General features: G+C 44.4%; 1 protein-coding gene across 1 annotated transcript in view; it reads left to right on the forward strand.

The window, feature by feature from the left end:
* Positions 1 to 6,993: 6,993 nt before the first annotated feature.
* The window catches only part of CUNH16orf82 (chromosome unknown C16orf82 homolog), a 94,554-nt gene continuing 85,990 nt past the window's right edge, over positions 6,994 to 15,557 (forward strand). The window contains exon 1 of the mRNA XM_057315121.1: positions 6,994 to 7,155. Coding sequence (XP_057171104.1) covers positions 6,994 to 7,155 — 162 coding nt within the window. The remainder of the gene's footprint in view (positions 7,156 to 15,557) is intronic.

Raw genomic sequence — 15,557 nt, forward strand, 5'->3', positions numbered from 1 at the left:
AAGTCCAGACTTTCAATCTCTACCTGGATGCCTCACACCTTATTTAACCAAAAGGGATGCTGAGTGGATGCCCACGCCTACTTCTCTGGCAGATATCCTCATCTCGGCAAATGGCCCCTTCACTCTGCTATTGGGGCCAAAAAGGCAAGACCCCTCCTTGACTCTTCCCTTTTTTTCACACCCATGTGCCACCCAACACAAAGTCCTGTTGGCTTGACAGTGAACTATGTTCTGAATCGGCCTGCTTCCCATCACCTCCACCACTGCTTCCAAATCACCAGCAATGCCTTCCATACCAGAATCTCTGCTCTCCTCTCCCAGCAGCCAGAGTAAACTTCTAAAGAGGTTAAGAAATAAATAAATATGAATCCCATCATCCAGTTACTCAAAACCATCAATGACCACCCATCGCACTCAGAATTAAAACCCATGGTGGAGGGGCTGGCTCTGTGTCCTGGTCCCTGGCCACCCCTCCAAGCCCACGGCCACCTCACTGTCTCTCACCACCATGCCAAGGGTCTTCCTGCCATCACTCCAGGCCTGTTTCCATCTTGGTCCCTCTGCCTGGAATGCTGCTTCCCCAGATGTCAGCGTGGTTGGCTCCCTCCCTTCACATGAGTCTTAATTCAGATGCCACCTCCTTCAAGAGGACTTAGCCAACTCCAGCCCAGCCCTTCAAGCTTCCTCCCCTTCCTCTGCCTCAGTTTCCTTCCTTGCACTTATTGCAACCTGATATTGTGTTATAATTCACTTGTCTGCTCTCTGCTGCTGGAGCGGGGGTCCCGTGAGGTAGAGACGTAATCCTACGGGAGCCTTGTTATCTACAACTGAACATGCCATAATATTGATGGAATCGACACCTGACTTACAAAGGAGGCTCTCCAGTTAGATGAGCTAGCCCACTGGTGACCCAAACTCAATATGACCTAAACTAACTCTCTAACTTGTCACATCACTACTCTGTCCATAGCCCCTGGATCCCTTTTGTAGTTGTGTGCATGCCATTGGCCTGTGGTTTCCACTTCCTACAGCCAGAGCATGGGTAGTTTGTCAGAGGGCTACACAGGCTGCGAGAAGCTGCTTTTTCTGTATGCACATGGGGCCAGAAGCGCTCGGGATCGATGTCTCCACTGGGGGCTGTCTTTAACCAATGATTGACACATGCAGGTCTCACACCTGCACAATAGGGACAGCTCTGAAATGTGACCTCCACTGTTTCCAGGTCTGAGCCACAGTGACCCTGGACTTCGCTACTCACCGCACCATTGCTCGTCTCCTTCCCTGCCCTGTCCTATGTTCCCGCTTCTCTACCAATTTTTCCTGGGAATCACTTCCTAATAAAACACTTGGCATGCATCATTCTCTCAAAAGCAATGTTTACTTCCCAAACCTGTTCCTCCTGTCTTCCCCATCTCAGGGATGAAACTTCTGCTCATTCAGTGATCCGAGCAGAGAGCCAAACCTGCCCCACCCTCCTTCTCTATCTGACCCCTACCCAACATGCCCAATTGTCCTGACCACTGTCCCTTTTAGTCCACTTGTCTCCATTCCCGCTCCCACTGCCCCCTTCAGCCTGGCCCCAAACGTGTTCCTGGCTTATTGAAGCCTGATGGAATGTAAAAATCCTGCAGACTGCTCTTTCTCGCCTTGCTAACCAGAGCAATCACCGTATAGCACTTAAAATTGCCCACAAGGAACAGGTCCATGAGATCACCTCCTGCTTCCCTCACTACAAGACCTAACATCAACAAGCTTGCTTACAGTTCAGTGCAGGCTGCTATCTTTGTCTTTTATTACAATAGAGTCCTCCTTTGCTTGAGGAGAACCCGTCAAGCACCTACCTCAGCCAGGCACTGGCTAGGCACTGGTGGTATGGTGATAGAAGGCACAGCCGTGGACTTCAGGAAGCCCATTGCTTGGGGAAGACCACAGACGTGCAAATACTTTCGGTAAATTATTTAAAGTGCCACACTAGCTAATTCTGGGATCCACCTGGACCTGAACTATGTCACATCCATCTTTAAATCCCCAGCACAGTGCCTAACACACAGAGGCTTGTAATAAATGGATAGAATTGGCTTGGTAAGTCAAGTAGAAGTATTTCTGGAAGTGACACTTTTGCTGGGCTTTGACAAATGAGAAGGGAGGAAAAGGGCTTGCCAGGCAAATGTCAGACAATGTGCAAAGGCACGGGAAAATGAAAGAATGGGGTGTTTTAAGGAAAGAGAAGATCGCACCTAGTATCTAGAGAACCACACGCATAGTGAAGAGTAGCTAGGTTGGATTAGAACCAGTAGTGAAGGAATGTGAAAACAAATTTCATGAGTCTGGACTGAATCTTAAGGCAAGAGGGAAAGTTTCTGGCCAAAGAAGTTTTGGCTTCACCACTGGGTAGGAGCCCAGGGAAGCAAAAGTGTTAGAGTCCGTCCCAGTCCCCAGGCATATAAATGATTCTTCAAAACTCCACCGGTGGTTCATATTCTATACCCCTAGTTCCACGCAGGCACTGTTCTGATGGTGCCGAACTTCACATCCTTAAAAATCCATCATGGGGAAGTTGTCACCAAGGTTAGCGATGACTGAGTGAAGTCATCCTTTGGCCAACTGTCTAGTCCAAACGGACAAGATATGGGTTCTGCTCTCAGGTCAGACCAAACCAAGATACTCAGCACTGGAAGACAGTTTGTGCTTGTGTGTGTGTGTGTGTGTGTGCGCATGTGTGTGTGTGTTTGTGTGTGTACACGTTTATGTATGCATGTGACCATGCACTTGGGACTGTGTGTGAGGCCAGGGATGAGTTTGGGGTATTCGAGGGCATACGATGTGAATTTATCTGTGTGCATTTCCCTGGGTGTGTTGAACTTTTTGAATGTGTGTGTGCACTTGTGCATAAATGTTTAATACACGTGTGTTTGCACGTGGACATGAGCGTGTCTGCATATTTGTGTTTGCGTGTGCAGGTGTCCATGCTGGAGGCACGCCTATACGTGCAAGTCTCCACACGTGGCATGCACAACTTCGGCCTGCCATGTTTTGTTTGCGAGGTGCCCAGAGCCTGCTTTCTGCCAGAGCCAGCCCCGTCCCTTCCTGCTGCATGGCTCCCCATTGCTCGTTAACGCAGTCTGCATTGGTTACGCCCGTGGCAATGGGCCTCTGTAGAGAGCGTTAAATATCGCAACCGTTTATTGCTTAATATTTTTCATACTAATGGCAGACTAATTCACAGGGATTCGGGGCAGTGTATAAAACACCTTCTGCTGACTGCTCATTTCATGCCAAGGAAGGACTTGGCAACCAGCAGCCCCTGCCCCAGGCCTCTTTGACTCTGTATGTGATGCCACACTGCCCCCCGTTCGGTCTTCCCAGAATTAATTTGCAGCCAAGCTGAGTGCACAGCAAACAGCAACATTTGCATTTCTCTGCTGAGTGTTTGGGGAGGGGGGAGCTGGGGCGAAAGCCCAGGAGGTCAGTGTAATCGGCCCAGGGGAAATCAATTTTAAGAGGTGGAAAAGGAGACGGTACCAGAAAAGAATCTGGAAATGACAGAGATCAAACCATGTCCATGTTTTGATTGGCCATAATCCGGTGCCACAGCCCCGGCAAAAGCCGGCTGGATAGTCACCAGTGAAAAAGCATGTGCCTCTCACGGAGGAAGCTTCCAGCAGCCACGACTTATTTTCTGGGCATTTACTCATTGCTGGCAGCGCACCAAGCTTTGTGTAAGAATTTTCTTATTGGATCTTCAACACTAACTCTTTTAGGCAAATAGTCACGTCTTCTTTTCACTGATAAAGAACCTGAAGTTTCAGACAGTTTAAATGACGCCGGCAGTCAGAGCCGATCATCTAGTAATGACAAAATCAGGAGGCCAGCCCTGGGCTTTCGGACTCCATATTCCAAGCCCATTACTCATGGTCTACACTGCAGGGATTGTATGTCTGAACCCAAAGTGACCCCACAGATGTGTTTCTTTGGGCTCACAGAGTGGGGTTGTTTTTCACACATTTGTTAATTGCCAATATTTAAAAAATCGGAAGGTGACTTATAAAAAATCGAATTCCGAGCTCTCTTTAAAAACTGAATTATCTGGTGACCCTGAGCTCCCATTCCTGCCTGGTAACTACTGGCAGGAGCGGTTTCAGTGGCCTCTTCTAGATGGTGCACGTGTGCTGGTTCTGCCACAGTCCTCACCACTCCCTATTACCACACACCCAGCCCTCTCTATATTACTGATCCAACACCTGCCGAACTTACCAGATCTTTTCTGCTGAGGAAATGTCTCCTTTTTTTTTTTTTTTTTCAGGGAGGAAGTGAGTCCTAGAAATGATTCTACAGGTTCACATTGTTGGATATTTGCTTATAGACTATTCTATGATCAGGCCAATGTTTCCAACAAGACAGGTAATATAAACCAGTAAGGTACAGCAGTGGTGAAGAACTTTCTGAGGGGCAGACAAGAGCAATTTATGTGAAAAATACACACATATACATATATATTTATAGCTTGTGATTTTTCCTACATTCAAAATGAAAAGCATATAATGAAGTCTCATGTTGATATGTAGATATTTTAAGGACTTGGATCACCTAGTAATTAAACTGAAGCTAAAATGGCTAACATTCAGGCACATTTGAAAAGCAGCTACACGGGGATTCTTGATAACCTTTCACTCTGAAAAACTGATGTGGAGTCCCTTAGGGAAATCAGCCGGCCCCGTGTAGCCCAAAGGTGGTGGGGCTGGTCAGAAAACCATCACCACGGCATGGCCTTCTCTCAGTCAAGGGTAAAGATCACTCCCTGCAAGACGATGGGTTTCCTGAGCTCCACCCTGATGAGCATCTTGGGAGAAAAGACCTGGTCTGTGGCTACAGCCTCTGAGAGTGAGAACATCCCAGGGGCCTGTGGCAGGAAGCTGGGAGACCCAAATGCCCACAGAGTCTCTCCGTAATGGTGGGAGCCACTACTCAGCCCCACCATTGCTGCCATGCAGAAACGTGGCCCCAGCCAGGAGAGCTTCTCAAGAGAAGCCCGAAGCTGCACTTTCTATGAAATCTCCAAATGGCCACGTGCTAACAAAGTGCTCTTTGAGGAGTCTCTTGGTGGTCTCTGACCTGGAAGATAACAGTAATCGTCCCCACTGTGTGCGTGGCCTGAGCTAAGCTTGTAGTGTGGGCTAATTTAAGCAATTCCCACTGTCTAACCCTGACTGTGTGCCAGGCACTCTTCTCAGGGCTTTGAGGCTATTAACTCATTCAATCCTCCAAATAACCTTGTGCAACGGGCACTCTTAGTGGCATCCCTTTCGCACGAAGCAGGAAACTGAGGCATAGAGAGGCTAAATCACATAGCTAGCAAGTGGCAGGGCTGGGATGAGAACTGAGGGCTCTGGGTCCTGGCTCTGGCTCACCATCACTCTGCTGCACTGCCTCAGTGAATGTTCCCAGTACCCCTTCGAGGTATGTCTGGTTACCACCCCCATTTCATAGAAGGAGAAACTGAGGCCAGGAAGGAACAACCACTTGTCCGAGGTCACGGTCTGTCTGACACCAGCTCTGGGGACGTTCTGGACCCCTCGCTTGTTTGTACAAGGCAAGGGGGGTGGGGCTGAGAGGAGTGAGGGAAAGATTTACGAAGGACCCAAATGTCATTGTTTTTCTGATAAGAAAAAGGCTACTCTAGCTGTCAGACCATAAGCAGCAACCTTTATGTTTACAAAGCACAAAGGGCAATTAAGTTAGACAAAATAAATCTTCTCGGGCCTCTGTCGATGGGCCTTGCAGGTCTGCGGTCTGGGGCCTGATTGACAGGACACATTACATTCAGGAGCAGACAGCCTCTGACATTTCCTCGATGCCGCACTGAAGCACGCGGGCCGTCTCTTAAAGCGCCCCTGCCTGCCTCTCTATGGGCTTAGGGATCTCCGGGGGGGGGGCACAGAGGGGAGAGCAGTGCGATGCTTGGCTGCGACAGGAGGTGATGGCCACATTCACAGTGAAGATGACAATTCCGATCGTGATGATGGCGTGATGGTCGGCTCACTTTGCCAATGGAGGGCTCACAGCCTCGTCACTGTCAGTAAGGCGGGTCCCATTGCAATCGCCCTCCTGGTGTGCAGGGGCTTGCAAGGAATTTCACAGCATCATGCAGAATGGCCTTATTGGAGACTCAGAAAGCAGGGTCAATGAGAGGGGACAGGATTCCCCAGTCCTCTTGTTGTCCACAGACAGACGCATGCCACACCAGGCTGCTCAGCTGGACCCTCGGTCCGGGTATGTCTGCCGGAGATACTCTGCCCCCTAGGACTGTCCCTTCTCCTGGGTAAGCTAAGAATGACCTTGGCAGTGGGGAATACAGACTGGCTTCGGGAATTCTGGAGTTAGCTGGGAAAGGCCCTGGGAAGTTGGCTTTGGGAATAGCTCCTCCCGCTGGGAGTTGGAAGCCAGCTCATTCCATGAGAAGGTGAGCATGGCCCCATCCCTCCCTTGCAGGGAGGAGAGCCTCTGGTCTTCCTTGACTCCTTGTCCAGCTTCATTCAGAATGGTCCTTCCTTGGCATCTCAATTATCCCATGTCACCCTCAGGACGGTCCTCCCCCATTGGCACGACCAGCCCGTTTTCAGTGCTGCCTGTGGATGGAGCCTGTTTGTCTTTCACGGTCCCATTCCTGACGGTGGGCATTAGGGCTGTGAGATGTGGGTGCCCAGGGGTTGGAATTCGATTCTGTGAACGGGTTCATCAATTGATCAATCGGTGACGACTTCGACCTCCATCTGGAGAGGCAACACAAAACTCGGACTCAGAGTCAGAGGTGTCTGGCCTCACATTCCTGGTGTCTGGAGAAGTGAGTGGGTGACCCCCAGTGGGCCGCTTCACGTTCTGAACTCAGCTTCCACCTCGGCAAACTGGGGGAAATTTGGTGGAGCTGTGAGAAGTCAGTGAGATCAAGTGTGTCAAGTGCCCAGCTGCGTACCAAGCACATGGGCTTCTCGATGGATGTCGGTTCCTGACCATCAAGTTCCTGTTGATGCTGCTGCTGGAGATGATGCTGATGATGACAAGGATGAGGGTGATGTCCTCCAGACATCTCGTGCCACGGTCTCAGAGGAAAGGTGTGAGCTGCCAGGTCCCCGGCATCCGCTCTTTTGTATTTTCTCAGTAAGGCAGACAGTAAGGCCAGCATTGGTCAGCGGGGTATGGACAGGGCTTGAAAGCAGTAGAGATGGGTGAGTGGAGGGGGCTGAGAGGCACCAGGTCCCTTTCCTGGTGTCACTAGAGGGCCAGAGTTACTGTGGCTTCACCCAAAGTGATCGCTCTTTCCGGGCTGTTCCTCGCATGTGCTGCTGGTATGGGTCGATGAGCTACCCTCGACCAGACTGATCACTTCCTGCCCTCTGCCCTTCAAATGCTTCAAACGTTCATGGTGGCATGGAAATCCACCTAGCTGTGACCCGGCCACTCCACTGTGGAGACCAGGAGGCAAGATTTTTGTGACTCAAGAAGAGGAACATTCAGGTCCCTAAGTCCGAACACCCAGGTGTTTTCTGGCTGTCTGAGCCCCCAGCGCAGGACCTACTGGTCATGGAATTGTTGTAGAGTAGGGAGGGATGTAGGGAAGCCAATACTTCTAAATCGTGACTGCAGATGCCAGGGTGTCCCTGGAAAGGAGTCGTGAAAATCTACCACCACCTCCCAGTGTTGGCTCCAAAGAGGCCATCATGCTTCGTGGTACTAAAATAGACGTCTGGAGACCTGAGCTTGAATGTCTGCCTCCCCATCACCCGGATGACCTGGGACAAGTCACTTCCATCCAAACGTCACCTTCTTTGTGCTTTGGAATGGGTAAAGGTCCCAGCTCAGACCATCTCACTCGGCTGTAGTGAGGACCAAATGAGATAAGGGTGTGCAGGACCTTTGAGAGGTGTAAAGTGCTGGGAAAGCACTTGCTTTATTAATAGCCTGCCTGTTCTCTCTGACAGTTACTTAAGGAGGAGAAAGAAGCCCATTAAGGAGAACTCCTCCCCTCAAAGGGGGAGCAGCCAAGCATAGTCCTCAAAATCCTTGTGCTTGTACTGAAGTATCTACCCAATATAAAGTAACACTTAAGGAAAAAAATATGATGAAGATAATGAGGAGAGGGAGGATGGTAATGAAGAACAGGGGGTGATTGAATAGGACTATCAGGATGTTTTCAGCAGCAAGTAATTGGCTGAAAACGGCTTAAACAATAAGACAATTTATAATCTCATGCAACTATTGTGTAGTGGATGAAGAGGGTGGGTTTCAGGTCCAATATGATCCAGGACTCAACAATACCACTTGCAGCCAATGTGTTTCCCATCTTCCCACTCCACCATCCTCACTGTGTGTGGGCTTTGTGCTGCCTTTCTCCCCCCCCCCCCCCAGAGACTCAAGATGGTGTGCGTGGTTCTAAGCTTCATGTCTAGGACATTGTTGGGGCAAAAATGGAGGAAGTGTAGGAAACAATGTAGGAAAAAGAAAAAGGGGCCACCTCTTCCTGTGTCCCCTTCTTAAGAGGGAGGACAATTTTATCAAGAGGAACTCCAGAACTTTCTCCTAATTGGACTCTTGCTCACTGGCAAGGGGAAAAGAATTCCCCAGGAATACAATGCTGTCCAATACAGTAGACACCAGTCACATGCGACTACTTTTTAAATTGAAATATAATTCATATACCATTAAATCACCCTTTAAAAATGTTCAATTCAGTGGATTTTCATATATTTGCAATGCTGTGCAATGATCATTACTAATTCCAGAACATTTTCATCATCCCAGAAAGAAACCCTGTACTCGTTCCCTCCCCCTCTTAGCTCTTGGCAACCACTAATCTACTTTCTGTCTCTATGGGTTTGCCTCTTCTGGACATTTTGTATAAATGGAATCATATACTATGGGATCTTTCATGTCTGGCTTTTTTTTTTTTTAATTGACATAATGTTTTCAGGTTTCATCCATGCTGTAGCATGAATCCATACCTCATTTCTTTTTGTGGCTGATTAATATTCCATTGTGTGGATATACCAGATTTCAATGTGCTGCATTTATCTGTTGAAAGACAACTGGGTTGTTTCTATTTGGGGGCTATTATGAATAATGCTACTGTGAACATTCATGCACGTGTTTGTGTGAATGTGTGTTTTCAGTTCTCTTGGGGGTAGACCTGGGAGTAGAATTGCTGGGTCATGTGGGACCTCTATGTTTAACTCTTAGAGGAGCTGCCAAACTGTTTTCCGAAGGGACTGTATATCATTTTACATTCCTGCCAGCAATGCAGGAAGGGTTCAGTTTCTCTGTATCCTTGCTGATACTTGTCTCTTTTTTTTATTATTATTACCAGCATGTACCTTTTAAATTTTAAATTGATATTAATTAAATGTAAATAAAATATAAAATTTAGTTTCTCAGTGGGACTAGCCACGTTTCAAGTACCCCATAGCCACATGGGACGACTGGCTACTTTTCCACATTGAGAAGCACAGAGCATAGCTCTCATCTCAGGAACTTCTGTTGGATTAGCCCTGGTCAAGGCCAGTCAACGTCCTCCTACTGGAGCTGGAGATCAGGTCAACTTCCCCTGCTGCATGATTTCTAGGTTTTAGGGAAGGAGGAAGGGGGAAGGAGGAAATGAATGGCAGGAGGCAACCAACTGTCTTCCTCATTAACATTTTACATAGGCCTTCATCATGTATTAAAAAAAAAAATTTCTGCCTGCACATCTTTCTCCACTATCATTCTTACAACCATGTATTAATTGGTCCTATTTTGCAGCTGAGGAAATTGGAGCTCAAAGAAATTCAGTGTCTTGGAGAAGATCATAGTTAATAAGTAGAAGGACCAAGAAGAGGTCTTCTCTTGGCTTCATATCTCATACAAATGGCCATTGTTGTAGAGGTAAAGCCCTTGGATTAGGAAAAATACATTTAATTCTGGCCTTTCCCACCCCAACTCCCACCTCACCCATCTTCCTCACAGAGCTAGCAGATTCCATTCCTAAGAACCGTCTGAAATGTGTCCAGTGTTCTGCAGGGACAGAATTAGAGGATGTGAGATGAGATCACTCAGCCCCAAACTCATTTATTTGCCTAAACATCCATTCACTCAAAAATCTGCCCCTGGAGGCAATAAGATGGGAGACTAGAAAGCCCGGTCTTCCTTCACCAATGGGAATACCAAACAAACAACTACAGACTGACTAAAATAACTTTATAGGAGCCCGAGACCAAAGATTCATGGCAACCAAGTGAATACCCAATCAAAAAAATAAAATAAAATAAGCCAATTCAAAATGGAAGGAAATTTCATGCAATTTTTCCTCACTATTGGCCCATACCCTCCCCCATTCAGCAAGATGCAGTGTGGAGGAAGGGGCTCAATTCCACTTTCCCTCACTCGAGCCAGAAATAAGAGTGGAAATTGTACGCAACATCCGTGCCTGCCTGTGGGCTGCCCAAGCAACTAGCTTCTGTCTTACCAGACTTGAACTCAAGACAGGAATGGTGGAAAACTGTGGATCTTAGGTTAGACACTGCAGAAGGCAGCAGTGAGTGCCAGAGGGCAGGAAAACTGCAGATCCACGGACGCCTTGGGGCAAGAAGTTATAAACAGAGGAATATAATAGAACATCTAAGGCCCTGAGAAGAAACTAAGGTAAAACATTTTAGGAAATTAAAGCATTTAATCTACGTGGATGGAACTGGAGGGTATTATGCTGAGTGAAATAAGTCAATCAGAGAAAGACAATTATATCGTTTCACTCATATGTGGAGTATAAGGAATAGCACAGAGGATCATAGGGGAAGGGAGGGAAAACTGAATGGGAAGAAATCAGAGAGGGAGACAAAGCATGAAAGACTCTTAACTCTAGGAAACAAACTGAGGGTTGCTGGAGAGAGGTGGGTGGGGGGATGAGGTAACTGGGTGATGGGCATTAAGGAGGGCACGTGATGTGATGAGCACTGGGTGTTATACGCAACTGATGAATTATTGAACTCTATGTCTGAAACTAATTATCTACTATAAGTTGGCTGATTGAATTTAAATAAAAACAAAAAACAAACAAACAAAAAGCCATTCTGCTGTGTAATTGAAATACAACCTCAAATCTGTTCTCTTATCCTTCATAGAGAACTGTGTGTACTAACAGTAATAAAAATTTGTTGAGCATTAAAAAAAATAATAATAAAGCATTTAAAAGCAGCCAGGGGAAAATCAGGGGGTGGGGGGGTGGGGAGAACACACAAATCCAGATAGAACAAGTGCCCAGAAAAAACCTGAGAACAACTTAAGCCATCACCACAGGCTGATCTCAAGGGTCAGCAAACCACTAATTAATAAAAATCTTCCATGCCAGTGTGCACAGACTGGGAAAGAGAACTTTTTTCAAATGCCGAAATTTGAGCAAAAGACCACAAAGCTTGAAACAACAAAGAAACAAAACAAAACAACAACAACAAGAAAAAACCACAAAAACATGGAAACGTGGTCCATTCAAAGGAAAAAAATAAATATCCAGGGGCACCTGGCTGGCTCGGTTAGTAGAGCATATGACTCTTAATCTCAGAGTTGTGAGTTCAAGTCCCACACTGGCTATAGGGCCTGCTTAAGATTTTTTAAAAAAAATTTTTTTTTAAAGATTTTTTATTTATTTATGTGACAGAGAAACAGCCAGCCAGAGAGAGAACACAAGCAGGGGCAGTGGGAGAGGAAGAAGCAGGCTCCCGGTGGAGAAGCCCGATATGGGACTCGATCCTGGAACGCTGGGATCACGCCCTGAGCCGAAGGCAGCCGCCTAACGACTGCGCTACCCAGGCACCCCTAAAAATTTTTTTTTTAATTTTTAAAAATTAAATATCCAAAAATAGTCTCTGAAGACATAAACACATGCATCAGACTTACTAGATCAAGACTTTTAAAAAACTATCTTAACTATGCTTATAAACCAAAACTAAGTGAAATTTTTCCCTTGAATGCAAGGATGGTTCAACATATGAAAATCAATCACTGTGATACAGCATATTAATATATGGAGGGGAAAACCTACATGATCATTTCAACTGATGCAGAAAAAAATCTGACAAAATTCAAATCCTTTTCATGATGGAAACACTCAACAAACTAGGAATAGAAGTAAACTACTTCCATATAATAAAGGCTATCTATAAAACACTCATAGCCAGCATCATACTCAGTGGTGAAAGATTAAAGCTTTTCTTCTAAGATCGGGAACAAAACAAGAATGCCATTTTCACCACTTCTACTCTGCACGGTACTGCAGAATACAATACAATTCTTATGCAAGAATAAGAAATAAAGAACATCCAAACTGGAAAGGAAGAAGTAAAATTATCTCTGTTCACTAAGAACATGGTCTTGTATGTAGAAAACCCTGAAGATGGCACGTGCACCCACAAAACTGTTAGAACTAATAAATGAATTCAACAAAGTTGCAGGATACAAAATCAACACATAATAATCAGTTGGAATTTTGTACACTAACAATGAATAATCTCAAAAGGAAATTAAGAAAACAATTTTGTTTATAATATCATCAAAAATAATAAAAACCTTAGGATAGTAGACCCAATTAAAAAAAAAAAAGTTTTGGAATTCACCAAAGATAAGCTTTGTTTTCCTTTTCCATTAGATCATTTTAGGCATTATGTTATAGATATTACCATTTAGGGCATTTGTGTAAATAAAGGTGGGTGTTTTATTTTTCACCTTTAGAGATGTGGCGATGATTGAAATCTGGCCTGAGACCATGAATTTTTCCTAATAGCCAGATGTCTATTCAGCCCAGCACTCTAAATCTATAAACCTCAGCTTTGACCTAAGCAAGCTTAAAGGAAGTGATACTTGACAATATTTCACTAATCTCTATCACATATGCACATGCCACTTCTTTAATTTACTTTTCATGCATAATTGTTCACCCATATGGTAAAAAAAAAATCTGTTAACACAAAAATACAAATTCACTTTTCATCTACAAGTGGTAAACCCCATATGTTTTTTCTTAAAAAAAAAAAGTGGTAAATCCCTTTCTGAATTTTATGGTCTTCATTTTTACATACTACCTACTTCATTTTATACTTTCTTCTATATAACTCAATATCATATGATTATGATTATTATATGAAATCTGTATGTTTTTTAAATTTTTTTGTTAGAGAGAGAGTAAGCAGCAGGGGAAGGGGCAGAGTGAGAGTGAGAGGGAGAATCTTAAGCAGGCTCTGCACCCAGCACAGAGCCTGACCCTGAGATCATGGATCATGACCTGAACCCAAATCAAGAGTGGGATGCTTAACTAACTGAGCCACGCAAGCGCCCCTGTATATTTTTTATTTTTAATGGCAACATGACACACAATTTTATTAAACACACACAGACACACATGCACACACACATACAGATACACACACACTTCTATAAGGATTTCTCAATTTCAATCATATGATACATCCTTAATTTATTTTTTAAATATTTTATTTATTTATTCATTTGTTTGAGAGAGAGAGAATGAGAGAGAGAACATGAGCAGGGAGGAGGGGCAGAGGGAGAAGCAGGCCCTTGGCTGAGCAGGGAGCTCCACTCGGGGATGGATCCCAGGACCCTGACCATGACCCAGGCAAAAGGCAGACACCCAACCAACTGAGCCACCCAAGCACCCCATCCTTAATTTCTAATTTTGTGTTGTTATTGATATCAAAGTTACTAACATCCTTGTAAAAACTTGGACTTAAGTTTATATTTTTAGGTTAATTTCTTGGGTAATAATTATATCTAATATGGCATTATTTGGTATAAGATGTGAAAATTTTGTATGAGGTATTTTTGTATAGCCTCGGTTCCTCAAGACAGTCAAATTACACTTTTGCTATTTTAATAAATTGCAATATTATTTCTCTTTTCAAGAAAAGAATAAAATAGTTAGGAATAAACTTAACCAAGGAGGCAAAAGTTTTGAGAACTGCAAGATGCTGACGGAAATTAAAGAGGACACAAATAAATGGAAAGACATCCCATGTTCATGGATTGGAAGACTTAATATTACTAAGATGTCAATAATCTACATACTCAATGTAGTATCTACATACTCAATGCAATCCTTCTCAAAATCCCAACAACATTTTTTGCAGATATAGAAAAATCCATCCTAAAGTTTGTATGGATTTGCAAGAGATCCCAAACAGCCAAAGCATCTTGAAAAACAAGAACAAAGTTGGAAGTTTCACACGCCCTGATTTCAAACTCACTACAAAGCCACAGTAATCAAAACACTGTGGTACTGGCATGACGACAGACATATAGACCAATGGATTAGAATAGAAAGCCCAGAAATAAACCCTTACATGTATGGCCAAATGATTTTAACAAGTGTGCCAATACCACTTAAAGGAAGAAAGGACAATCTTTTCTGTAAACATTTAACATAGGGGAAACTAGATATCCATGTTTTAAAAACAAAGAACTTGGTCCCTTATTGACACTATATACAAAAATTAACTAAAAATGGATCAAAAACCTAAATGTAAGAGCTGAAATCCTAAAATTCTTAGAAGAAAACATAAGGGAAAATCTTCATGACATTAGATTTGGCAATGATTTCTTAAATATGACCAAAAGCACAGGCAGCAAAAGAAAAAAATAGGTAAATTGAACTTTTTCAGAATTTACAGTTTTGCGCATCAAAGGGCCCTATCATGAGTGAAACACAACCCATGAGATGGCAGAAAAGATTTGCACATTATATGTCTGGGAACGGATTGATTTCTAAAATCTATAAAGAACAGAGGGAAGGGATTGATTTCCAAAATCTATAAAGAATCTATAAACAACTCAAAAACAATAGTAACAAAAAAATAAGCAACCCAATCAAAAAATGGGCAAAGGACTTGACGTAGACATTCTCCAAATACGATACACAAATGATTAACAAGTACATGAAAAGGTGCCCAACATCATTAATCATTAGGAAAATGTAAATAAAAACCACTGTAAGATACCACTTCACACCCGTTAGCATGGCTACGGTCAAAGAATGAGAAAGTAACAAGTTAGTGAGGACGTGGAGACATTGAAAGCCTGGAACACCGTTGGTGGGAATGGAAAGGGGTGCAGCCACTGTGGAAAATGGTATAGTGGTCTTCCAAAAACTCAAACCTAGAATGACCAGATGATCTAGCAATTCTGCTTCTGGGCACATGCCCAAAAGAATCGAGAGCAAGACGATGAGCAGCTATGTATACATCCATGTTCACAGCAACGTTATTCACCGTATCCAGAAGGTGGAGGTGACACACGTGTCCACTGACAGAGGAGCGGTCGAACAGAGTCTGGTGTATACATACAGTGGAGAGCTCGCCTTAAGAAGGAAGGAAACTGACACAGTGCTAGGATGGAGATAGATTTTGAGGACCTTATGCTGAGTGAAATAAGGTAGTCACAAAAGGACAAATGTTGTAGGTTTCCTCTTTATGAGGTTTCTAGAATAATGAAATTCATAGAGCCAGAAAGTAGAACAGCGGTTTCAGGGG

The sequence above is a fragment of the Ursus arctos genome, unplaced genomic scaffold, assembly GCF_023065955.2.
Source record: "Ursus arctos isolate Adak ecotype North America unplaced genomic scaffold, UrsArc2.0 scaffold_2, whole genome shotgun sequence".
Taxonomy (NCBI): Eukaryota; Metazoa; Chordata; class Mammalia; order Carnivora; family Ursidae; genus Ursus; species Ursus arctos.